This window comes from Centrocercus urophasianus, unplaced genomic scaffold (genome assembly GCF_019232065.1).
Source record: "Centrocercus urophasianus isolate 14NV4802_14NV808 unplaced genomic scaffold, USGS_Curo_1.0 seq_12, whole genome shotgun sequence".
In the NCBI taxonomy this organism is placed as follows: Eukaryota; Metazoa; Chordata; class Aves; order Galliformes; family Phasianidae; genus Centrocercus; species Centrocercus urophasianus.
Window position 1 is genome coordinate 61,175,026 of NW_024884364.1, and position 25,339 is coordinate 61,200,364.

At 37.4% G+C, this 25,339-nt stretch overlaps 1 protein-coding gene across 8 annotated transcripts in view; it reads right to left on the reverse strand.

The window, feature by feature from the left end:
• The window catches only part of MCF2L (MCF.2 cell line derived transforming sequence like), a 146,421-nt gene that overhangs the window by 13,706 nt on the left and 107,376 nt on the right, over positions 1–25,339 (reverse strand). For all 8 annotated transcript variants that reach the window (XM_042809599.1, XM_042809598.1, XM_042809605.1 and 5 more), the window contains 15 exons: positions 23,960–24,050; positions 14,575–14,694; positions 13,792–13,908; positions 13,149–13,298; positions 12,286–12,410; positions 10,675–10,789; positions 9,611–9,730; positions 8,576–8,767; positions 8,169–8,360; positions 7,329–7,488; positions 7,111–7,181; positions 5,986–6,062; positions 4,947–5,013; positions 1,252–1,367; positions 368–437 (listed from right to left, as the gene is read on the reverse strand). In XM_042809599.1, coding sequence (XP_042665533.1) covers positions 368–437; positions 1,252–1,367; positions 4,947–5,013; positions 5,986–6,062; positions 7,111–7,181; positions 7,329–7,488; positions 8,169–8,360; positions 8,576–8,767; positions 9,611–9,730; positions 10,675–10,789; positions 12,286–12,410; positions 13,149–13,298; positions 13,792–13,908; positions 14,575–14,694; positions 23,960–24,050 — 1,783 coding nt within the window. The remainder of the gene's footprint in view (positions 1–367; positions 438–1,251; positions 1,368–4,946; positions 5,014–5,985; positions 6,063–7,110; positions 7,182–7,328; positions 7,489–8,168; positions 8,361–8,575; positions 8,768–9,610; positions 9,731–10,674; positions 10,790–12,285; positions 12,411–13,148; positions 13,299–13,791; positions 13,909–14,574; positions 14,695–23,959; positions 24,051–25,339) is intronic.

A 25,339-nucleotide genomic window follows, 5' to 3' on the forward strand; every position in this document is an offset into this window, starting at 1 on the left:
ACACAGACAAGATATTATTTTCATTTGGTTATTCATGAAATTTTCAAATTCTGCCTTCTGTTTTAAAAAATATTTTCCAGTAAGATTAAGCATAATAATCAGTAATAGTGATCTCAAATGATCCAACGCATGATGCTTCTTCATGTTTTCCTAATTGCGACTTTAATAAGGCGATTTTCTTTCAAAACAGTAGTAGCTCTTCCTATTAAAATTAATTACACCCCACAGTGGAAAATATCCCCAACTCTGTCATCCGTTCAAAACAAACGAAGGGGACCTGGTGGCAATTATTCCATAAAAGTTACTCTCAGCAGTAACAGTTTTAGAAGAGCTTATGAATGAAATGTTAGCTAAAGATGACACATACCTGATCCAGAAAGCACCGTCCTACCAGTTCTGGGTATTCCACATAATTTTCTAGTTCTCTCAAGAATATCCTACAAAGAAGAACATTTTCTTAGAGCACATGTCAAAGAAAATTGTAAACATTCACATTCTTGCAATTCATTGTCTAAACCTAAAGAAACAGAGCTGTAATTGTGCTGTAATTGTGTATTATGAAATTAAACAAAACTGTCCTAGGTGACGTTTTAAAAAGGAGTAGCAAAATAAACATGTTCTGATCAATTTCTTCTAGCTTACTGTTGCTACAACAGAACCAAACATAAGATTTTGGTGGGGGCAAAATGGCTTTGCTTCCCTGCGTTATGTAATTAGTAGTAGGATTTATGAAATTCAGCGGGTTTTTTTCCTTCCAAAAGCTATCAAGCAACACAAGTCAAATAATATATGAAAAAGTGACAAACACTGAAGTCTAGTTTTTCCTGAACAAGAAACAGCTACTTAATATGCTTAATTTGTCTTGAAAATATTTATCTTCTGAATATTTAGATATTGCCATGTGAAGAAACATCTCTCCAGCAGCAACAAGGTCATTAAATATGAAAATTAAATAGCCTCAACCGGATGCAAGAGCACAGAAAATCTGTGGTTTAGGATAATAACTTACTTTCAATTGAAAGTTTAAAAATAAAAGAAACCAAAAAAGCAAACAAACTTAGCTTCAATAAGCTTGAAATCAGACCATAATACTTTTCTTCAAGATGCAGAATTTTACCAGTGCTCTGAAAATGTTTCTTCTCTAATGCAATATCAGTTTTGACTCAATAGAGAGCTAGGTGAGGCTCAGTAAGGATCTTTTAGCAATATCCCATCCAAATGTTACTTTTACGTCTGAATCCAAATCCTCACCTGTTGTGAAAGTGATAAATTTCTTCCATATTCCCAAACAAAATATCCTTCTTGTTTTGGAGTTCTGGTGAAATGAGGTGAGCCATTAAGGGGTTGTCCATCTCTGCAGCATACCCCTAGAACACAAAAGAGGGTACACTGATTATCTTCCTCTCTTTGATAGGGCAGTTTGCATCAGCAGGCTGATAACCAAAGAAAGAGTTCAGTATTAATCATGAAACAAATCTACAAAATCTGCTCTTTCATCAGTCCAGTAAGATGCATCTAATGCAGGTTTTCAATATACACACGGATAATTACTGCCATTTTTACTGAAGTAAAGATAAAACAGTTTGCAATCATTTCCACCAAAAACCATATATTCCCATGTTGCTCAGACATAAGTTTGCACTTTGCATTAGATTTTACATATCTGAGTTAAAGCCACAATTCCAGAAAACCTTCATGCTGGTTTTAGCTATTATGAAGAGGGAGCAGGACTACAGTTATTTCTAAAAGAAAGCATAAAGCTGCATGTTATATTTTAAAGATATTTTCATAGATTTATCACCCAAAGTCATTACCTTTAGATTCTGACATCTTCTGTGTAACATTTAAGGCCACATTCTTTTATACACCTATTTGGCACAAGTGAGGAAAAGGAGGCACATATGGCTTTAGCCCAAGACTGTTCTCCTCTCATACCCTGAGGTGATTAAGCTGTGATTAAGAGATCTCCCAGAAGAAGAAGGGAAAAAAAAAGTATCTGTATACACAGCAAGCATGAAAGAATGGCTTCATTTAATGCCAGCTAATGGTACCTGCATTTCTTAGACTTCCAGGTGACTAAAAGGCATTCATCATCTCCAAGACAGAAGGTGCTTCAGCTTAAATGATTTCCTATGAATTTGTCAGTGTAGTAAAGGGAATTGAACAAAACCATGTATAGTGGGAAAAGATCAAATGGATTGGACAACAAGTGCCAGGAACGATGAAAGATTTAAATATTACTGCATTTCATAGTTGAAGATGATGTGAGGTAGTTCAGATTTGGATTAGATTTCCCTCTCTTGCTCTCAACACAGTTGTCACGGACAAGGTGGTCACAGGAAAAATAACTGCATTAGTGACAACTATTTATAATAATAAACTTAACTGAACCATAACCAAGTGACAAGGTAAAAGGAAGGATAAGCAACAACACACCTGCAATCAAGACTTTAAAACCCAAACTAGAAATAGTAGGAGAACTAGGCAGTAAAGTCAGCTAGCCCAAAGAATCAGGCATTTGATAAACTAGCAATTAGATTTTCATTTATATTTTAAAAATCCTTTAAAAATCAGTGTTTTTTTTTCCCCTCAAACAATGAGGGGAAAAAACAACAATGGTATAGGCAAAGCTGCTGGAGCTCACTGACTGCTAACCACCGTCCCTCTCCCATCTCTCTTTCCCATAAGTACAAAAACAAAGTCTTAGTTAAAAGAAAAGAAAAAAGAAAGGTAGCAGTTAGAGAAATCCAAAAGTATCACCTTTAAAAAGATAAAAATGATTCATTGATTTGCATAAAATGGAGTACAAAAAAATAAACAGAAAGAAAAACTGTGAACACTAAGCAGTTTAGATTCAGAGAAGCGATGCAGGAATAGACCACTACATTTCCATTGAAGTGAGGATGATGTTGGACATTGCAACAAAGACAGGATTGGCCTCAGGAAGAGGCAACTAACCCAGCTCTGATGAAAAACTCACGGAGCTCAGTACTCTGTTCTGAAAGAACAAAACCATGAAAATACATACATTGACAAAAAGTTGTTAACAGTATGCCAAGGTTTTGTATTTCCCCTTTAGAATGACATAGTGCTTATTTTTCAACTGCAAGATAAAAACTTAATGTTTTACTGCCCGAGTAGTATTTGTATCTTCAGAAAGGAAAAGTTATTCCTTGCACCAATGGGGATCAATAATAATACACAAGGCTTTGTTTAATCTTCTATTTGAAAGCTGTTCTAAAAGTATAGAAGTAAATGGAAAAAGGAGTAGAATGCAATTTCCACTTATAGACTAGACCAGCATTTTTTCCCAGTACAAATTTTTGGATTTCACAGACTAAAGTGGAATAAGTGTCATTATTAATAAAAGAAAAACTACCAGGCTCACTTGAAAACAGCTACAGGAGTTTCCTAGTAATTGACCTTGTAAACTACCTTTAATTTTCTGTCTGAATGCTTTGCTGAGAGAAAAGGCATAACAAAAAAAAAAAAAGCAACATAAAAGGAGATACTGTCCATGTATAATGTTATTTTACAGGAAAATCAGAAAGATAGAACAGGAGGAACAAAAGAATTGGGAAATAACATAAATTTTGGATTATTAATAAGAATTCCTCAAAAGCTGGAAGGCTGCCTTTAAAAACAAACATCAGCAAGGATCTGACCCAGAATTACTGTTGGCAGTTCTCATCATCCAGATTCAAGAGTGATGAATCCCAAACTGCACAAAGGTAGAGGGAAGTGTAATTGGCACAGTCAGAGTGCTGGAGAGGCAACTGAATTGTCAGAAAATGAAGAGAGCTTGACTTTGCAAGACAAAAGTTTGCACTATTCTCTATGTAGAACAAAAAAAATACTAGAGGAATAGAAAGATTCTGCAATACCTCCAGTAGTAGCAGGAAGGACCAAAAATCCTGAAATCATTTGAACCTTGATTTTAACAGAATTATACAGACAGCATTACATAGAAGAGCAAAGAATAAAGCAATCCTTAAGGTCCGCTCCAGAGCTACACTGCTTTATCATCATACATCAGGCACAGCTGCCCTATCACTGGGACATCCCAGCACTTGGACAAAATCCATGGCATGAACACTACTGGAAAGTGACCATAAACCAAACAAAAGCAAGGCCAGAGTTCATACAATACTAGTCTTACCTGAAGATGTATACCCAGAAAGTATTGCTTTCAGTCCTTACATAAATATGAAACAAATAAGATAGCTCCTATTGAAAAGCCTAAAATTGGCATGGACATCAGAAGTTGGTTGGCTCAGTTGCAATTCATCCTGATTAAAGTCAATGTCAGGTTATCTGCAGCTTTAATATTTCCAAAACCAGACTGGACTACAACAAAATGCTGCATACACGTCTGAACAAATGAATACAGAACTCCGTACCACGTTCTAGAAGCAACTTGCAAATGTTGCTATTATGTCTCCATGAGCGTGGAGCAAAGGAAATATTCTTGTTGCCTTCACAATTTTGCATCACTATATAATTACTACAAGCTACTCTGTAGCCATAGCTGTACCTGAGATATTTGGAAGGTTACTTAAAGGCCTACAAAGAAGGATGTGATTACAGATTTGCTCCTCTGATTCAAGATTCTTTCAAAGAAAAGTCACATTCCAGCGTGACATACAATCTTCCTGGAACTGATCAAAGACTCTGGAATGAAATTCTAAAACAATTAATGATCATTAGAAAACTCAGTATGTTCTACCTCAATAGTTGGGCACATCTTACTTTTGCTATTTGATAATATAAACTCCTAGACGTGTATTTTTAGGAAAACATGCATTGAAATCAACATGTGAAAACACGAGGGCAAAGAGGTGTGGCAAGAAAAGGATAAGCATCACAGAAATGAGGAAAGCATAAGAACATCTATGAAATGGAAGAGAAATAGATTCAGATCAGTCAGAGTGAAATTTAATCTTTACCTCAAGAACACAGAGAAGTTCTTCCACATATGCTCGTTCAGTTTCAATAAGTTCATTCATTACATGCCTGAAAACAAAGAATGATAATTAAGGAAGGCCTATTCATTTATACGAAGTATTAAGGCAATGTTAACTTTGTATGTTTCTATTTCAACTGGAAATCGTTTTTATTTTCTGAAGTAACGTAAAATGTGATTTTCATATATATATTTCTGCACACAGCTTATATATCCACACTGAGAAGCAAGCATTTTTAAAACATTTCGAAGTCATAAATGTGTTTAAATAGGAGAAGAAAAAAAAAGCCAAAGCTGGAATTTCAAGCATCATAGGAGCTGAACAGAAGCAGTGAACAGTTTTTATTATTGTATACATAAAACCTGTTTATGTTGCATTTGCAAGTATTACAGAAGCTGAAGTTAGAGGTGCAAAGGTTTCAAATTACACTGGTCATTTTAAATTTGAGGCATGTGCTGTAGCTTAAAAGTCAGTGCCTCTTTTTCAGGCTAGCTTGCTTAATTACTAAGGAAAAAACACTTGCTTCTCCCCCCAGACTTTGTGATTTCAGATGATTTAGCACACATTAAAATAGTGAAAAGACAGCAAGAATATCCAGGTTTCAGTTAGAAATGCAGGTTCTGTACCACTTGCAGGTAGAATAAGGGATGCTATTTAGTTTTAATGCTGAAAAGTTCTTAAGATTAATCAAAACAGGGTCTAAAAAAAGTCAAATAATAATAAAATTGTCCTCTGAAGCACAGAGACCAAAGTATATGACAGATTTACTGGAGGTTTATTCCTCAAAACTGTCTTCTCTGACATGAAAATGTGTAATTATCCTCCCATAGTATTATCTCGCTGTAGCAAAGCTAGACTGATACTATATAAGCCTTAAATAACGCTGCAGACAGACTGAAGTATCTTTCTTCATGTACAAAGCACAGAAGCATACTTGTCTTATCAAATCTTTAGCCAAACTCAGACTTCACTGGAAGCAAATCAGAGAAAGAACATTTGTTGTTTATCAAAATACACTTACTGCCGTAACACAGCTAGGTTTTCTTCATCATCCATCGTAGATCCTCCTCTGCTTTGATGGAGTTCACTCATTTCAGTCTAAAGGAGGAAACAAACAAACAAAATTATCACAGCATAACAGACAGAGGAGGAAAAAGCACTAAAATGTGGAGCTTTGCACTCAGGTCTATTCATGAGTTTTCACAGGGAAAGCTGTACTCCATTAATTATGAAATCATTTTGCAGAAACTCAGTGAAAAAAATCCAAGTCAACCTGAATATTTCAAAGCATGCATGAACATTTAGATACAGAGAGTTCGCTGTCAAAGGTCAGATTAGAAAAGACGGTGGCTCAAGACCTCTCTGCAGTAAGATAACATCAACATAATCTTGGAGGCAGTGCTGGCCTAAATCTGCTTTCCAAGCTAAAAATCAGGTACTGTGCTAACGTTCTGGTAAATTACTAACTTGGTAGAAGTTCACTTTCACAAATTTTATTGTAATGCCTGAGCTAATTCAAGCTTCTGCTTAAAAACAAAACAAAAACAAAAACATATATATATATATTCTCCTTCCAGTTCCCCCCCAAGCCAACCCTTTTCTCCAGCTGTTGTCCCTACTGGTCATACAATCTTATCCGTCTCCTTGCGTCATCACTTGACTCTCGCTGAACCTTTACTGAGTTAATTCAACCCTCTAACTCAGTGGAAAACTATTTGTTTCTGCTGCTGTCGTCAGGTTATTTTCCTTGCAGGAGGCGGAGCAGGAAGACCTTCCCCACTTGGGAATGGCAAACCATTAGGTCAGGTGAAGCTTTCTTTGAGCCAATGACAACTACCTTTTCACTTTCTCTAGTTTTAAGAGTAGCCAATTACTACTGGCAAATAATAAATGTTTCCTGTTCATAGATTTTACATTTTGCTGCCCCTAACATTTTTCCTAATATAGGCAACTATTTACTTTTTCTCTCATACTCAGCTGTGTGACAAAGCAGTCTTTATTTAAACTAGAGTTACCTTGATAGGGGCAATATCAGCACATTTTCAGTGAAATAGCCTAATTCTTCTTGAAGTTGTTGAATATTCCATTGTGTTATGACTTTCTCAAGCAGTGTGTACATGAAAAAAAACACTGAAAAGAATGTTACCTTTCCTCTTCTGTAGTTTACTTTCCGAAGCACACCGCTTTCTGTGTTGGATACACAATCTCTTTGAAGACCTAAGCATATAAACCAGAACCAAACAGCAGTTAGAACTTGAGCGGATCTAACACAGATGTTTGCACAACCACAAATTACAGCTGAAAGTTTCTTCAAGTTTCTTAACACAGTGTAAAAAATTACTTAACTCTGCTACATTTGCTTACCTGGAGAGGTACAAGGAGATTTTACAAAGGCTTCGGGTCTAGGTGCAACTGGCTGAACAGGACGTGTTTGCTTAGCTGCCAATTTCTTAAGACTTACTTGTCTCTTTTGAAACATTTCTTCCATGCTTTCTTGCTTCTGGAAAACCTTTTGTATATGCTCCTACCATTGCCACATGAAGAAAATTAAAAATCACCGTCAGAGAGCCATCAACAAGCTATACTTCTATTTGTGGTGCATTGATTTGCAATGATTATTGGTTTCATACCACATATAAAAATATTACCCTGCTCATCACACCTAACAAGGCATAATTTACAGTTATTTAACATGCTTAAGACTGGAACATATTGTCACAAAACTTGTTTCTCTACAGAAATAGCAAAAAAAAAAAATGGGGTTCAAGTTTTGATTAAAGGAGTAAAAATTGAAGTTTTCTTGAAAGTGTCTAATGGTTCTGCTTCAAGACAACATCAGCAAGAAGGAAAAGGAATGTATTTTCAAGTTTTATTTTGTAACTGCTTTTTTTTTTTTTTTAGAAGTTGTGCAAATATCAAAGAAAGCCATGTTTTCGTTATAAAAAAAACACATTTCAAGTATTTGAAAGACTGGAGATCCATTTATTACAAACAACAGTGCTACTATCTGAAGAATTTAAGTTGTCAATTGGTCCTGGATCCCTTGATGCCTATACAAAGATACAACATGACTACCACCTTGGGTAAGTACCCATTCAGATAAATGGCCTGAAGTCACCTTCATGCCACCTAGCTCTATCAACGGCCATGCAAGATAGCAATTCTAACAAATTGATGCATGCATATGTGAATAAATTATAGTACCTTTAGGTCCTCATTGAGGATGTGTGCATACTCTCTGTAAACTTTTTTCAACTCCTTGATTTTATTGCCTGCACCAGTGTCTAGGAATTTCTCAATCTCCTGTAACGCTGATTCTGCACCATCCTGAGACTGACACTTATCTACAGGCTGTGAAGCCAGAAGATAAATTCCTTCATCGCACCACTTCATAGACTGGAAACAAAGAAAAGAGCAGGCTCAGAATGCATTTATATCAACATCAAATGCTAAGGTCTAACATATTTCATCCTTCTATTTGTGATGAATTCAGCTATTTAAGGACAAAACTTCCAGCATACCCAGGAATTTTTTTGATCTGCTGTTTCAATGGGTTGCTGGAGGTTTTAGAATACAAGACAAGAAACAAAACTGCTCCACAGAAAATTTACCTTTTCCAGTAAGCCATGCAGTTCTAGAGATTTATTAAGAACATTCCTCTTCTGTTCCATCTCAGTAGTGAAGGCATCACAGAGATGATGAAGTTCGCTGCATTTTGGAATAATGGAGTCCACAGCATAATGATTGCTCTGAATAAAAGCGTCACCCTCTGAAGCTAGCATTCTGGCTTTTGCTACAGTTTCCTAAGAAAGCAAGCATTGATTGAGGTACATCTTTCCTGGAGTCAACATCAGTTAAAAAAATTAGAAATTAAACTACTTGGTTTTGCACAGTAAAAACACATAGATTGATATAGAATACATAACAGTCTTAGTTAACAAATCGAAGCGATTTCCTATTTTCTCAGATGCCTAAAATCTTTTATGCCTCCTGCCTTGTCGTATCAGATACTTCATAAATATGAATGAGTTTAACCACATGGCCCCTGGGAACCACTTTTAGTCCTTGTGTGCCTTAGTTATTCAGCAGCATGTTTGTGCGTATACACATGCAACTTGGAGTACAGAAGTGATCTGAAGTGAAATAAAAACATTACTCCAGCACCTCAGCCTCAAGAGCAATAGACTCATTTCCATTAAACATAGGTCTTAACATGTTAATTGTGTTCCTTTTTTGCATTTCAGAGTATATTTTTGTTGATAATGTTCAACTACATTTTACACTCAATACAGAGCCTTCTAATTTTTGGCTTTTAAAGCAGTAAGTGGTTTCACGGGAATGGAAGTACCTTGATCATTAAGCAGAACTTGGCTACATTGGCATTTTATGAAATTCTTCCACGAACCAATCACACTGGCTTTATGGTTAGTCACTCTGCTCTTTATCAAGGGCTGCCTGAGAAGTGAGTGACTTCAATGGTTAAAAATTGCTTTAAAGTAATGTGCAGTACTAATTTGGAACAGACACTTAGCTCTGCCCTGCTGTTAGCATAAGCTCTGGTCATACAATATTTCAATAACTAAAAGTCATTTCTCTCTCCATAAACACACACATGCTAGAAACGCAGTAAACTGCAGAGTTCTTACACGTGATTTTTCTTCAAAGTTGACAAGATCTTTCAAAATGTGCTCCACATGAGAGCAGCTGTTTCCCACATCTGTGAAAGCAGACAGTCTCTCGGACACAATATCCAAAGCTGCTTTAACCTGAAATGAGATACACGTGTGTGTCAATGAGGATGACTGTGCCTTTGGAGGTGCAGTCCAATAGCTGATAGCCTGTATTCCTACTCCAGTGACTTACATTATGGTGTTCCTGAGGCAAAGACACAAATCTACCTATCCCCCCCAACTAAAACTAAAATCACAGAAAAAAAACAGCAGTGAAGTAATCTTGTTTTCTGAGCATTAGGTTTCCTGGTACTAGAAAAAAATAATAAAATATCCAGGATGAATTTATAATCTTGCTTTTACCAGATGGCAATAGTACAATCTAATACTAATGTAGGGAGCACAACATGAGGGTGAGGTCCTCACTGTACCAATTAGTTTACGGAAAGACACATACGCACATACTTGTCATATGGTTTTTGAATGTTGTTCCTGGGGAGACACAGGGACCCTATTCTGAGATCAGCTACACCAGAGTAAACCATCTGTAGGTGCAATCAAGCACATGCATTTAACTAACATGAGATCAGAAACTGGCTGTAAAAATTTTAGTTCAGCCTCCACCCAGCTTCTAACGTTGTGGTTGCAACTTCCCACCCACAGTGCTGGAGGCTGCTTTATAAGACTTCAGCCAGAAGGTTTAGGTAAGTCTTAAAGGGCCTATTGGCAAGATGAAAGACTTGCAGCCAGCACATTATGCTTCTGTGGTAGAGAATAGATTTCAAAGGAGTTTTAGAATGCTTATACACTGCTGGGTTCATGGAAAAAAATAACACTACAGAAGAGAAGCTATTATGTCTGTATAGGCAAGTATTCAAGGTAGTAAAGATAGCAAGATGTCATGTAAGGACACGTCAAAGAAAAAAGTTGGAGAAAGCTTTCAAGTACACACATGAGAGCTGTGAAAACAAGAGGGGAAGTATTTGCTTCTGAATCACTTCTACGTTACCAAATATTGACTGCCACCAAGAAGTTCTCACCTCTCTAAAATTCTGTTCAAAATTCCGAAGGTGCAGACACTGCTCAAGTTTTTGCTGGTGCTTAATCCAAAACTCATCAAAGGCGGACTCTGTTTCATTTAACTGAGCCAAAAGCCTTAAAACACAAACAAACAAGAGCAAAAAAACCAAACTGTAAGAATGGGGGTTGCAACCTTCAAGGACAGTACACCCTTCCACACTGAAGAAGTCTCCTCAAAGCATTATTTTCCAGAAATAAATAAATAAATAAATAAATAAACTGAATACAGGAAACTTTGAGCATTGCATGGAATTTTTTTCTAGAATAACACTGATGTAAAACTGGAATCCAACGCAAATATTAAATGCTGACAAACCGTCAAGCACTGATTTGAAGGTTGCTGCAAATAATGCTTCTCAGCTCTGACCTGGGGACATGGGGCTTGCAAATAGAAACACACAAATATACGTGGGCTACAACTCTGAAGAGCCTGAGCTTAGAGCTATAAAAAAAAAAAAAAAAAAAAAAAAAAAGAAGCATTAAATTTGTACTGCTGTGACCAGCCAGCTGCCCTTATGTTTCATTCCTTGGAGCAAGACTCATAAAAAAACTGAAGGTCATTGCTCCTCTTCTGAGCAGAGAGACTACTTTAATATCATAGACAAGCATAAAGCAGTACTGATACGGAAAGAACCTTCTTCAATTATAATTCTAGCAAAATTCCTCAAGACTTAACTTTTCAACCTTTCTTTGAGTAGTGTATTTGACATTGTGGTATTCTATGGACTACACAACATGCTTTGTTATATTTAGGCTACATCTGGAAAAGGCTGGAGGACAGAATTTTAAATAACTTTTGTCTTTATTAGAACAGAAATGAACCCTGGATTTGCAAGTTAAATCCAATTAGAAAAAAAAAAGGCAGACATTTTAAAGCTACTTTTGTCAGATATTGTATCAAATAGAACATTTTGGGTAAATTAGCAACCCCCACCTCCACCCTGATTATCCTTCAGATAGCCAATAGCAGCAATGACTCCAAAGAAGCAACTTCTGCCAAGATTTGTCCATTGGAAGTGACACTTACTTGGAAAGAAAAGTCAGTCCAAGAGTAACAGTAACACGGAATGACAGACAAAAAAAGAATGCAGATAATTGCCTTGGGGAAATGAGCTATGCTTTTATAGCATTGTTCAAATTTACATCTGTGCTACGATGATATAATGTCTTCAAAATTGGCAAAAATTTAAGGGGGTGGGTGGAAGAAGCAAAGAAAAGTAAGATTGAATACATGCCCAAAGGAAGCATATGGGAAGTTTGTGCACAGATGACACTCCAAGAGCAGAGTAGTCCTTGAAAGCCCTTTAAAAGTTTCTAATTGCATTGATATTAGCAGTGTTGGGAGTCTTTTCAGGCAGGTTTCCTTATATTCATGTGATCCAGTAGTGGACATCAGAGAATTACTTTGCTTAAGACAGATCTGATAACAGCAGAGTCATTTCTGAAAGTGCCTTTTATCTATTCACACTGCATCATTTGCTTACTTGCTACATATATATATAGAATTAACAGAGCCAAGCAAGGGTCAAAAACACAGAGAAGCAGCATGTTCAGTATTTCACTCCTCTCACCTTTCTACTGTAGTTTGATTGTCTAGTTGGTCTTGATTCAGTTTGTATTCAGGGTTCTCAGTAACTGGCTTTGTAATACTTCCAAGGATATCGTCTCCCTGTTCTACTGCTAACCTTATATCTTCCTATAAAACAAAAAAAGAACAAAACCAATAAACAAACAAACAGAAAACCCACAAAAAAACCCCACACAGAAGAATTCCCTGATTACTGGATTCTTGTTATTTTGTTTAAATAGACTCCTCTAGGCATCAAACTGAAAAAAAAAAAAAAACCCACTTTGTTTATAACAGCAATAAAACAAGCATAGCTTGATTAAAAGCAGTGTTGACAATAAAGATGCTAGATGCTATATGTCAGTTTATGGGTCTTAAGTCCCTATTACATTGGGCTGAACTTTTGTGATAGATAATATTCTAGCATGTCTCTGTGCTACCATTATCTCACAGACTTGAAACTTACTGTTTTGGAACCCCTAAACATTATTCATTTAAGCTGATTTATAAGAACATTTGCCCATTCAAGAGGTTGTACCTTTTTGTATGCATGCAAATACAAAAAAATTTATCACTACAAACAAAACAGCAAATTTAAACTCATCACTTCATAGAAGATTATTTGTTTTCACACAAGTCACGGTGTGTTTGTACATAAGGTGTACTTAGCTTTAAGAACTGTCCTTATTGAAAACAGTGAGAGGATTCTTAACTTCAAACCAAGAAAAACAATTTCAGTGAAATTTCAATGCAATAATTTCATTATCATCTATTAACCAAATGCCCTCCAGGCTTTTTATTAGCAATGTCAGCTATAAATTACAACCACTCAAACCAGAAGACAGTGTATTTACAAAATGTACATACCTTCATTTTGTCCTTCTTTTCCGTATGAGTTGCAAGAAGGGAGCTGGTTGACTGCACATCATTTGGTAGCTCTGTTTCAGCCAGTTCAGTCCCAAAGGACTGAAGAATCTGAGCTGTTTGCTTAACCTTTTGGGCAAAACCTTCTATAGCCTTTTGGAACAAAAACCATTAAAGATGTTTCATGCTCAACATATGCATATGTACAAACAGACACATACACACAAAATATAACTGACAAAAGAAACTCGAACAGATGAATTACATGATTAAAAAACGCTCAAAGTATAGTTTTGTAAGCAACAGATACCATCACCATTAATTCCTTAATTGTACTGTTTTCCTAGGCTTGTATCAGGTATATCTTCCTCATATTTTTAAAATCTGGAGCTATTTTATAACTTGAGCTTTTTCTTTCTTGTAGCAAAAACAACATACCCCAACACAACAATACACTGTAGTTCCTTTGCTCCAAGCATTCAGAAAGCCACTCCCAAGTTATTACTCATATTATTTCTCTAAGATGACTAAGTACCATTGGGAACATCTCACTCAGACCAAGTCAACTTGCATCACTTGGAACACGTTTTATAAGTGACAGAAGAGCTCATGAAACTGAAAAGTTAAAACAACCACTAAGACTTACAGTGCGACGGGACAGCCATCTGTTATGGCAGTAATCCAGGGTGCCACCAAGATCTTCTGTTAATTGTGTTTTATCAATGTAACCCTGCAGTTCTGATACTGAGCCCAGCATTATGATCTGCAGAAGTAAAGAAAAAGAGAACATGATCGCTGGTGAAAAGTCCCTTGTTAAGGATTCTAAGCTGTATCTTTCAGATTCTATTAGAGAAGCTTCATTTTCATATAGAAACAAGTGACAGAACTATTTCCAAAAAGAAACAATGTAAAAACAAACAAAAAAGCTTAACACTAGATGATATAAACTTAAATAATTGCAAAGAAGCAGGAGCCCTGGGCTCCAAAGCATTAAAGACATTTAAAAAAGCTTCTGAATCATACAACATAAATGACTCCATCAGATTTTACTCATTTTTAAATCTTGATAAACTGTACATGAGCTTTTTTTTTTTATTTTTTATTAAAGAGCAACAACATCTCATTTTTTTATCCATTTTTGGTCTCCTCTGTCTGTGGGAGAGAACAGTAGTATCTGCATGGGCTGGAGATGTATGGACTGGTTCTAAGAAATAAGTAAAGACTGTAGGGAACATATCTGAACTAGCTCCAATCCTGGAAATTAACATCTGACAGACATAAAATAACTCATACCACCATCTATTTGCATTTATTTGATTACCTTTAGCTTGCACAGTTTCAAAGCTTATTTTAAAATATAAACACCGCCGGCTAGACTAAGTACTTCAACAGATCCCTGATAACAAAGTGGAAACAGAGCATTACTTACAGGTACTTTCATTTTAAACTCATCTTTGTTGAACTTGAAAGCAATGTCTGAGAGAGCTCGATGAAAAAGTCCTGTTGGGCGCAGAACAAGGACGAGTTGCAAGTTCCCTGGGAAAGATGCCTGAAAAACAAGTTTAATCTTTTGTTTTCTGATGCTTCGAAGGAGAAGCCTCTGTTAAACCACAAACCAACTGTATCAAAGTTCTGCATAACGGGGTGACCAATTATAAACCCAACAAGGCGTGCGCAGAGAGCTCCATTCAAAGAGAGCTTTATGCATCTTGGGAACAGGAATCTATTCTCCTGGAATCTAACTTTTCAGGGCTGGCTCATAACGCTCGTATCTTCAGTTAAGATGACATCACAGCCAAAGAGGCTAATGAACAGACAAAGATAGCTTAGTATTTTTCAACAATGTTTCTAATGGTTATCTTATCTTTTCTCTAATAGAAGGTGCCAAGAGAAACCCCTGCTATTATGTGAATACATAACAACCAATTTCTTGTTTATGTGTACTACCTTGCCAGTTGCCTACACAAACTAGACTGAATTTCCAAGACTGAATTTTTCACCACCAATACTGAATTTCTCAGACAGTAGCTTAGAAGAGGTAAGCATGAATTCTGCAGACAAAAATAAAACAAAAATTGTCCTCAGCTGTGCTTTTTCTCCTCATCTTTCAACTTGTAGTCTCACAGATTCTCCCAGTTCTAAAAGTGGCATGGGCAAAACAGAAGAGAGGAGAAGGAAAGCAGGCTTGTTGCACTAAATTATGAGATAAGCAAACAAACAAACCCTCTGCTGTGCCAGAAGTTCACATACTTAGCATTTAGCCATTCTTGAAATGACACAAATCTTCTCTCACATTCAGTATTTCCACAACAGGGAGGCACTAAAGCTCTCTAAAGAGAAGTTCATTATAATGATTAAGTATGCAATATATATACATTTTTATTATATTGTTGGAAACTGTGGGACATCTCTAAGTAAAAAAAGCACCAACATGCATACATTGACCTGAACGAGCTGTTGTGCTATGTTCTCTTCCTATGCCTATGAAGCTGTCAGTATCTGGGAGGCTGGAGATGGGTTCAGTAGTCATTTTAAGGTTCCAGGGTATTTCAAGCATTTAGCAGCAGACATGACAAACTTTCACACAGAAAAGTAGTTAAAACTACTAGTAGTGGAGATCTCATGGATGCACTGTGGTTGCCCATATACTCCAAGGACTGAAATTAACTGAGAGATCATACAGACTTAAACTTTACAATCTGCCTCCACTCTAACAATGTCCATATTTTCTAGGAAGCCCAGTGATTCAGCCCCAGTAGAGTCCCTTAGAAGGCTGGGAACAGAATCCCAGCAATTTTGAGTGCCCACACAAGTTCTCCATCACTGCACCATAAATAATCTTTCTGTGCATACTGAAAGCAGTACACCCTGCAGACTTACTAACCCACAGTTATCAAACAGAGGATGGACCTTAACTACAAGATTCCTGCCTATAATCAGATGAGAAAAATAAAAATAAGTCCATTTTTGAAAGTTACTGTAACAAAGGCAACTTCAAATTTAAGAGAGTGATTTACTTACACTAAGAAACACTTGCAAGAATGGACAATTTTTTTTTTAATTATTAAATGCCTGAATAGTTGTACAATGATAATTGCATAGTCTATTAAATTAAACTCATATCAATTTATTTTGTGCCTGTAGTGGCAGAGTGCAGCCTCCTACTGACCTGTTAATTTTCACCTCCAATTCACCTCCCTCAGAAGAAATTTATTCACTGGAAATACCAACATCAGAATAAGAAATTCCAAGAAGAAATAACACATTTTGAAAAACTTATTCACATGAGATATACATCCCTACTTGAAATCCAGATGCAGCATCTTTGGCATGTCTGTTGGCTACCCATTTAGCTTTGCACAGAGCATAGGGAAGCACTAGTTTGGTTTTTTGAGTGTTCAGTAGATACGACAGAAACATAAAGAGGGGCTGAAATTATGAAGCACTAAAGACATTAAACAGCAGAAGTAAATTTTTAGTTATATACAATTTTCCTTATTCTATCTTTAAATTCTCAGTTTTATACTTTGTAATTCAGACTTTGATGTCATGATTTTAGAGAAAATATTTCAACTGGCACTGGAGCGAAGAGTAGTTGACAGATTCAAAGCAAGAGTAAGTTTTTCTAGACTGTACATTACCCTTTATAAGATGTGTTCAATCACACAGCTAAATAGAGCAGGCTGTCCTGCCCAGGCAAGCAGGTAAAGAAGACACATTACAACTGCTCTCCACTGTGTCTACCCAGAAACTATGCTGCTCTACTCACTACAGTTGTGCACCGTGTAGAATAATTTCTGTTCAAAACTTAGAGCTTCCTCTGTCTTTCATCCAAAATTCTTGGTCATTCTAACTTTGTCTACGATGTTGTTCTTATTTCCCCCAGTCTGTCTCCTGCGCTTCCAACTGGGTTGCTTGTTTCTTCCCCCCATCCCCCAAAACACAGAGCAGTCTTACATGTTTACAACTTTGCTGAGCACTGCCGAGAGTCAAATTCAAAAACCAACATATGTGAAACAACAAAGAAAGAAGTAACTGATTGACACAGTAATGATGCTGGACCAGTAACATTTAACTGAATTTGTATCTTCACTGCCTAAATATTACTGCTCTCCTAACAGCTTTTATTTTTTCTCCTAAAGCTCTGGTGACTTGCAGAGACAATGATATGATGCAAGAGACACTCCTCAGATGCATCCTTTCAATTTCATCAACCAGCCAACCTCAGCCTGAACAGCAGAGAGCAAAAATCTCCATTCCAGTCCAGCAGAATGCCTGTTTGAAGCCACTGTATCCTATGCTAACATAGTGAACAATGACTTCTCAATAAGGCTGTGCCAGACATTATACATGGCAATAAATGCTCGTGTGTGTTTAGTAGTGTCATAAAATAAAGTGCCATCAAGGCTTGTTTTATTGAAGTCACTGAACATCACTGTGACACCAAGAAGGGCCTGTGCACTTGAAAATTGGTTGTGGTTTTTTTTCTCTTTTAACTCAAAAGCAGATTTCTTTACTAGATTACTATTAAACTGCTCCACCAGTATTTTGTCTCAAATATTGTACTTTAATGCCCATGCAAAAAAATATCAGCGAAAGAAAGAAAAAAAAAAACAAAAAAAAAAACTCTACACAGAACTCGCACATTTCTGATTCTGCTTAGGTCAGGGTAGCCCCCACTCTACTCTAGTTCATATATTGCTTCATTTCACTTGCATCAGCATGGGCACTTGTTTGGTGCTTCACAACACTCATAGGATTAGTTTTTCTGTCTGCTCATCTCTCTTCATGACTTTGATGTCCAGTCAGACAAGTGCTTATTCCAAAGATTCAGGTGAGCACGGGATCATCAACTTTGACATTAACTGAACCAGGAATTTATAAACAGCACACCATCCTTAAACAAAACCTTTCCAGTAGAGGAGATGCTTGCTATCCTATGGCTACTTCTAATCTGGAACATGGGAAAAACCTTCACAGGCTGAGCAAAACAGGAGCTGCCTTAATAGTAAAATTTAGTTACATACAGTCCTAATCACCACCTTCCTTGACAGGATATTAATGACACAGAGGCTGCCTGTAGCACCAATACTGAACCTATGGTTAAGAAGCTGCTAATACAGGCACTCCCAATAGGGAGCCTACTGAAGTCATTCTGTCATCCTACTTGTGCCAGTCAGATCGAGCAGCAATCCTGCCCACTCCTGTTAGACCACTGGATGGTCAGATGGCATTTTCAAAGAAGGAATAATATAATTGAGTAGCCTATATTACAAGAGTCATCAAAATAGGGGCAGGCAGTCATTGAGACAGGATGCAGTGTTGTCAAACTGCTCCTTGGGAGTGGCAGGGCAGGAGCAGAGCAGTGGCCTGGGACTATCAGCAGGTGTTGGTCACTATGGTTTTCAGCAGCAAAGACCAGGAGTGCTCTCAGAGAGAAGAAACACCACCTTTGTGATTTCACATCTCAGGCCACCACCTGTGGTGCCCCGGGCTTATTTAATATACACAGGAATTACACAGACAGGTACACATACCTTATAGACAGAGATGCAGTTAAAGTTGCTGTTCAGTTTCACAGAGCAATTCACCCAGCTGCCTTGGTATACACAAGTGTTCGATACTTTCATATAGCAATGGAAAGGTGCTGTGATAAACAGGTAACCCAGGCCCCTTTCTCTTACCTTCCCCACGTAATCAGTCAGAATTCAGAAATCATGTGAGCTACCAAAGAGCTAATGCCAGACTCAGTTTCATTCTGTTTTAAATAACGGAAACAACACCATTTCTCATTTTATAAAGAGCCTCAGAATAACCACATTACCAAGTCTTGTGGTGTTGTTTTTCCTCCTTCACTTACTACTATGCTGCGAGCCTCAGGACACTTCTTTTCAAAATATCTCTGCATATAAGGGGGCTAATAAGCAGAATTTGGGGCTGGTTTATTATTATTTTTAAAAATTATTATTTAAGACAGTTTATTCCTGGCTAGAATGAAAGCTCTTACACAGACTTCTTGTCAAGGAAGAATCTTAGATTAAAACAATTCATAAATGGACCAATTTAAACTCTAGTCTTAAAAACATCAAGCTATTTTGTTTAGGTCTGTGATTGATATTTGTGATACTATGATCCAGCATTCAGATTTTAAGTGATTCTCTTTCCTTTTTTTTTTTTTTTTAAATTAAAAAAACCCTCATGTAATACACAAGAAAAAATGGCTGACTATACTAGGAAAACTGCAAAAGTGCTTGCACATATAATTTTCTCAAAACTTTTGAAGCAATAAAGGCAAAAAACATACATCTCAAAATAACCTTTTTATTACTTACTACAATCATTCAAAAACAACAGCTACAAAATTCACACAAATACTGTCGTATCATCAAGATTTTGGTGTGGTTTTGAACCTAAGCAAAAAATGCCTTTAATAAGAAACATAACTGGGGGCTGAAAGGAGAACATTTTTTTCAAGCTTAATCCATACAAACCACTAAGCATCATTATCTTTTACAGCACAAAATGCAAAGAGCTAGCTATAAAATTGGGCTAGCAGGAACTCCTGTCCATAACACAAAATAACATCTTTCATGACCATAGAGCATTGGTTACAAAATCTATCTTTCCTCCACCATTCAAGTCGAGAGAAATTCAATCTTTCTCTACAAACAAGGCCAAAGAACTCAAGGTTGGATTACTGTGATTCACTGTTTCTCTCACCTTGGATGTCAAACCCACGATAAAACTCCAGATGGCAGAAAAATGGGACTGCCTGGCTCCTGCAAGGTTTAGGATGGTATTAGCACTCCAGTCTCTCCTTTTGCTTCTGGTCTCCTTCTGCCAGCTTAAGGTCTTGGCCCTAACCTTCAAAGGAGTTAAAGGACCAGGCCTCTTTTACAGAGAGCACTGTGCTTTGATTTATGAACAGCTAAGAAAAACACAGCACTCTAAACAATACAGCCCAAAACAGAAGGCACAAAACCTGCAAACAATGCATTCTAAGTTGAAGATAGCAAATCATAATGCAAACTTCTGCAGCAGGTTGGATAAAACCCAACTCCTGTCCCATTTAGACAGACTGCAAACTTTCAGAACTGGATAAAACTTCCTCACTACCTGAGTGACCTCCATACCAACTGCTTCCTCAAGCAGCTGCCCACAGATATGTTATTCCCTAAGGAATTAGAAAGTTTATTTCCTTTGGACTTTCAATATGAGGCTGATGGATGACTATGAGTGAAGCTTTTCATGAAGCTGAGTGCAGATTTTGTTTGCCTAAAAGTCTGAGCTCATACTTCAACCTTTCACCTTAGATGAAGGAGAATGATGGTAGGACAACAAAGATACAAACAATGTAATGCCACAGGTTTCTGTTTTAAGAAAGCACACTGGAACTATGAAAAGGGTATCATGAGTCAGCACACTTTCAGTGATAATGGGCAACCTCTTGAGCCACCTGTCATTGTAACCTTGTCAACTAGAGTATTACCAACAGCAAAACTTGCATGTCTGTGTACATCCTAGCTATTCTCTCTGTTACATCCCAGGAAAGGAGGAGCGAAGGCTCCTTTCAACCCACTACCTTCTGTATGGTTTCAGCTCTGCTGTTGCTGCATGTGCTTTAGCAGCAGCAGTGCTGGGTAAATGCTACAGACACTGCCATTCCTATTTGTACAAAAACAGGTTTATCTTTTATCTCACCTTCATAGTTTTGGCTCTCTATAAAAAACCATAAAGTGTCAGCATGAAATACGGATTCTGCTCTTCATTGCTCATTTTCTGTTACAGGAAATAAATTGTTTTCTAAGAATAAAGTGGGAAAAAAATCAAGAAATCCTGTTCTCTTAACAGGAAGATTTTCCACATGAATTCAAAAAAAATATTCTTTTTTTCATTAACTTTGTTTTAGAACATGCTTTCAACCCTTAATAGAATAAATCAGACATTTATGTGAAGAGTCTTGAAAATAGAAAACACACGTTACTAAGAATTTCTGTTTAGCAGCTGTTCACTGCTTACAAATGCATTTCCTACAGTTGTCAGAATATTAGCAATGGGCAGAGATGCTCCAGCCAGGAACTCCTGCTGGGCACTGCTCCAGCCACAACACCCTGTCTGTGCTGGCATCTGATTTTGCCAAAAAAAGGGTCAATCCCCTAAAGGTGATCAGAGAAAAAAGACAGCAGGATACTGTACAGATTTCTCCTAAGTCATACAGATACTGTATGACTTAGGAGAAATGAGCTGACAACCAAAACTCTCAAGCTCAAAGAAGAAAAAAAAAAAAACAAACAAAAATGAGCTGCTATCAGCGACACTACAAACTGCACTTAAGACCCATCTCCAAGCACTGGCAGAGGCTGCCCAGTGAAATAGCAGAATCACCATACCTGGAGGTGTTCAAGAACCTTGTAGATGTGGCACTGAGGATGTAGTCACTGGGCATGGTAGTGATGGCTTGATGGTTGCACTAGAAAAGACCTCTGAGATCATCTAATTTTAACAACTCTGTGATTCTCCAGGCCCACAGGAACCCTCCAGGTTCCAGGAAGGAACCAACACACACAATCACTGCACTTACACATCTGGTATCAAGGGAAATAGATGCCCAAGTTTTGAAAATTGCATTTCTAGGGAAAACTGTGCACACCAGAGGCAAGTTACTGTAAAAGTTAATATTATGACTGTAAGTGACAAGTCTGCAGTTGCCTACTCCAACATGCCTTAATCGCATAAATAAAAGGACTGCCATCTGTGAAATACTTATCTAATATACTGAACAGAAAGTACAACACTGAATTTGGAAAGTGATTCACAAACTTCAGACATTTAACCCTTTTTCTTTCTTTAACCACCCACAAATTATGCTGTTCTTGGCTTTCCCTACTGGAATCTGTTCCGTACTGCATCTCAAAAATGCAGTGGCAAAAAAATATTTTTGCTAATATTTCTGTGCATTTTTAATAGTTTACCATCCCTAAACAGACTTATTTTAGAAAAAGCTGAGTTGCAGGCATATGTGGAGTACGGCCCAAGCATAGACTGCTGAAGAAGGGGAGAGGTTGTGCAAAACCAGGGAACAGGATGAGAACTACCCCTAGCTGTGCAGGTCAGATAAGGCTGCAGCTATGCCTCTGTCACTTCACTCACCTCCAATTGCCTCTACTTGCCTTATCTATGCCTAACAACATACAGCCTAGTACTCATGTCAAGGGCCCGAGCTAAAACTGGAAGTTGTCAAAGAAAAGAGAAAGTGCCGCCTTTGGCAAAAATACGGAGACCATAAAACCACGTGATAATTAACCTAGGAACAATCCCTCATGTTTTTGAGAGCTGAAATGAGGTCATAAGGAACAAACGGAAGTTTCTCTGCTTTTCTGTCTGTGTTTCTCATACCCCTGCTTATATTTTAGTCTGCATACATTCTAACAGTTCGCTTCTCCTCGCTTATCAAGGCAAACCACGTGTAAAAAGGGTATAAAATCAGGTTGCGAGAGAACAGTGTTTGCAGCTCCCCTCAGCTGACCTGAAATCTCTCCCAACATGTGTGCCCCCAACCCCACCCCCACTTTAGATCTCAGTTTGCAATGGATGCACTGACAAGATAGGTTCTATAACCTTTCCTACTCTAATTTACCTTCACTGGAATTTGCATAACCATATCCAATCTAATCTACCCTTTACTTACCCTAATTTATCTCCCCCCAAGGTACTGATTAGTCAGTCTGATACACTGTTTGTTTAGAATACCTGTGGTTACAGATCACGTATGCAACAGCTTGCTCAGAATATATGTAATCATTTGTTTTGGTGCACCTGATCTGTGTCAGTGAAGTGAACTGTAGTCACTGCCTTCTTTCTAGGTGAAACAAACTGGGAAACGGGATGGGACAGCATACCACTACTAATGTTTTCAGTCACAAATAGCTATACAGCAGGAGTATTTTGTTACTGTTATGTAAATACTTTGTAACTAGTAACAAACAAACATTTGATCAAAACAGAGCCACATAAAGGTGACTTTTACAGGTTGACAGGTTTGACTGACAGGTTTGATTGGACTTACTAATGGAACGAAAATTTTCAGTAATTAAAGAAAATAAATACAGGATTCTTACAGCTGTTTTTCAGCAATTACTGAAATTGTTTTTCAGCAATTACTGAAGGCAATTCAAGCCAGGACAACATGAGAATTTAAAAATAAAAACAATACATGTTATGATAAGGACTTGAGCACACAACATTTATGAATCTCCTTTCGTACTTCAGTTAAAAAAAAAGAAAAAAAAAAAAAAGTCCTCTAAATGTCACTTCCCTTATTTCAAAAATCATTATTAAATCAGAGACCAATATTTACAGTGTGTGGGTATTTGTTGGTTAAGATTTTTCCACTTAAAGGCAACACTTGTTTTTATTCAAACACTACATGACCAGCTTTTAAACCTGCATTCTTTTGACAAGAGGTAAACAAATTTAGAACCCTAATGCTCAGCTAGTGCAAAGCGGATCCACAGCTCAGCAAGACGCATGGGCTGCCCATGTAAGGGCTGCTCCCACCTGGGGAAATGCACACAAGACCATGTTCCCCAAGTGCCCTCTCAGGCTGATATTATGAGCTGCAAACTGCACTAAAAGCATGTCAAGGGCACATGATGCTCAGCTCCACTCAGCCGGGACACAAGAGCTACATATTTTGTGTGCCATACATCAGCTAACATTCTGTTGAATAAAAAGCTCCTGCGACTTTTCTGTTTATAAGAGAAAGGCTCAACATGGGAAATCTTTTTAAGGAGTTAATGTAAAACAGTACTCACTGCTATCCGCAGTATGGAAGCTTTCACAGAAGTCCATTTGTCCTGTCTGCGGTCTATGACAAGGATAAACCCGATTCCAGCATCTCGCAAACTAAGTTTGGAGGAAAAAGAAGAAGAAAAGGAGAAAGATCAGTTAAAAACACAGGTGGAACTTCTCTGCTTCTCAAAAAAGCAGAGATAAAAGCTAGTTAAAAAACAAACTAAAAACAAAAGACAAAACAACAAGATGCAAACAAACGGCAGCTTGACTCTTCTGTGCAGAATTTTCTTTAAGGTGTTGTAGATAAAGATGCAGTACACACCGTTGGAAAGATGCAGCAGTCCCAGAAGTGTTCCACAGAGCTTCAAACCATATTCAAATCATTAATTGCTTTTTCATGGAAGGTAATTTTTACATGTCTTGCACAGAGGTTATTTCACAGGAAAATAACACACTTTGATTCTCCATTGTTTTGGTGCCTTCATAACCCCTCATTTACGCTGTTTCCAACATAACAACATAATTCCAGGATGAAAACAAAGTCATTTTCCTTTTGCATCTGCTTTCAACCCTCTGTTTGTATTGCTTTCCTCCTTACTAATATTTAAAACACCTTAAAAACGCAGGTTTTTCTGATCCTTCCAAGACATTCTTCTGTGCATCTGAAATTCTCAAATGCTTCCAGGTTACAAATTTGCTCCCAGGTACATTCTGACATTCACCAAAGCAAGAAACCCCTATTGCGTTTAAAAACTCCAAGTCATGGATCTGCAAAACGAGATACGCAGCACTTCCTTGAAATGGAAACATCTGTGAAAAAGAGCACTGAAATCCTTGTGTACGGGTGACCCTTCTTGTTCGCCTGTGCTCAGCTGCATGTGCTACAGAGTACAAATAAAGCGATCTGCTTCTGTTTTGTAATTTCCCATCTAAGCCAATTGTGTAATGCCAGCAGCAGACTTTGCTGGCCAATCACAATCAAAATGAAGACGACAGGCAAACACAAGGCAGACAGACTCGAATTTGTTATTTTCTTGTGTATTTGGTTATTTTTAATCACTCAGCTGGTCTGTAATTCCAGATGTTCATTTCACTGCAAGGCCTGTCGCCTGTGCTGTGTGAAGTGCTGGGAAATAGTACGTATTGATTTATCACACCTTAAAAAATAAGAAAATAAAAAAAAAAAACTATCAACTCAACAGAATGTGAGGATCCCTGAATCGCATTGCTGACTCATCTGAAAACACAGGATCATTTTGACAGCGTAATAATAAAAGGATTCCAAGGAAAATGTAAATTACAAGTAACTAGATGCAGCACCTTCAGCTAATCTTCAAAACGACAAATTTAAATAGACTTGCAGTCTATTCCCTCTCCTTTATGAGGTGTACATTTCTCTA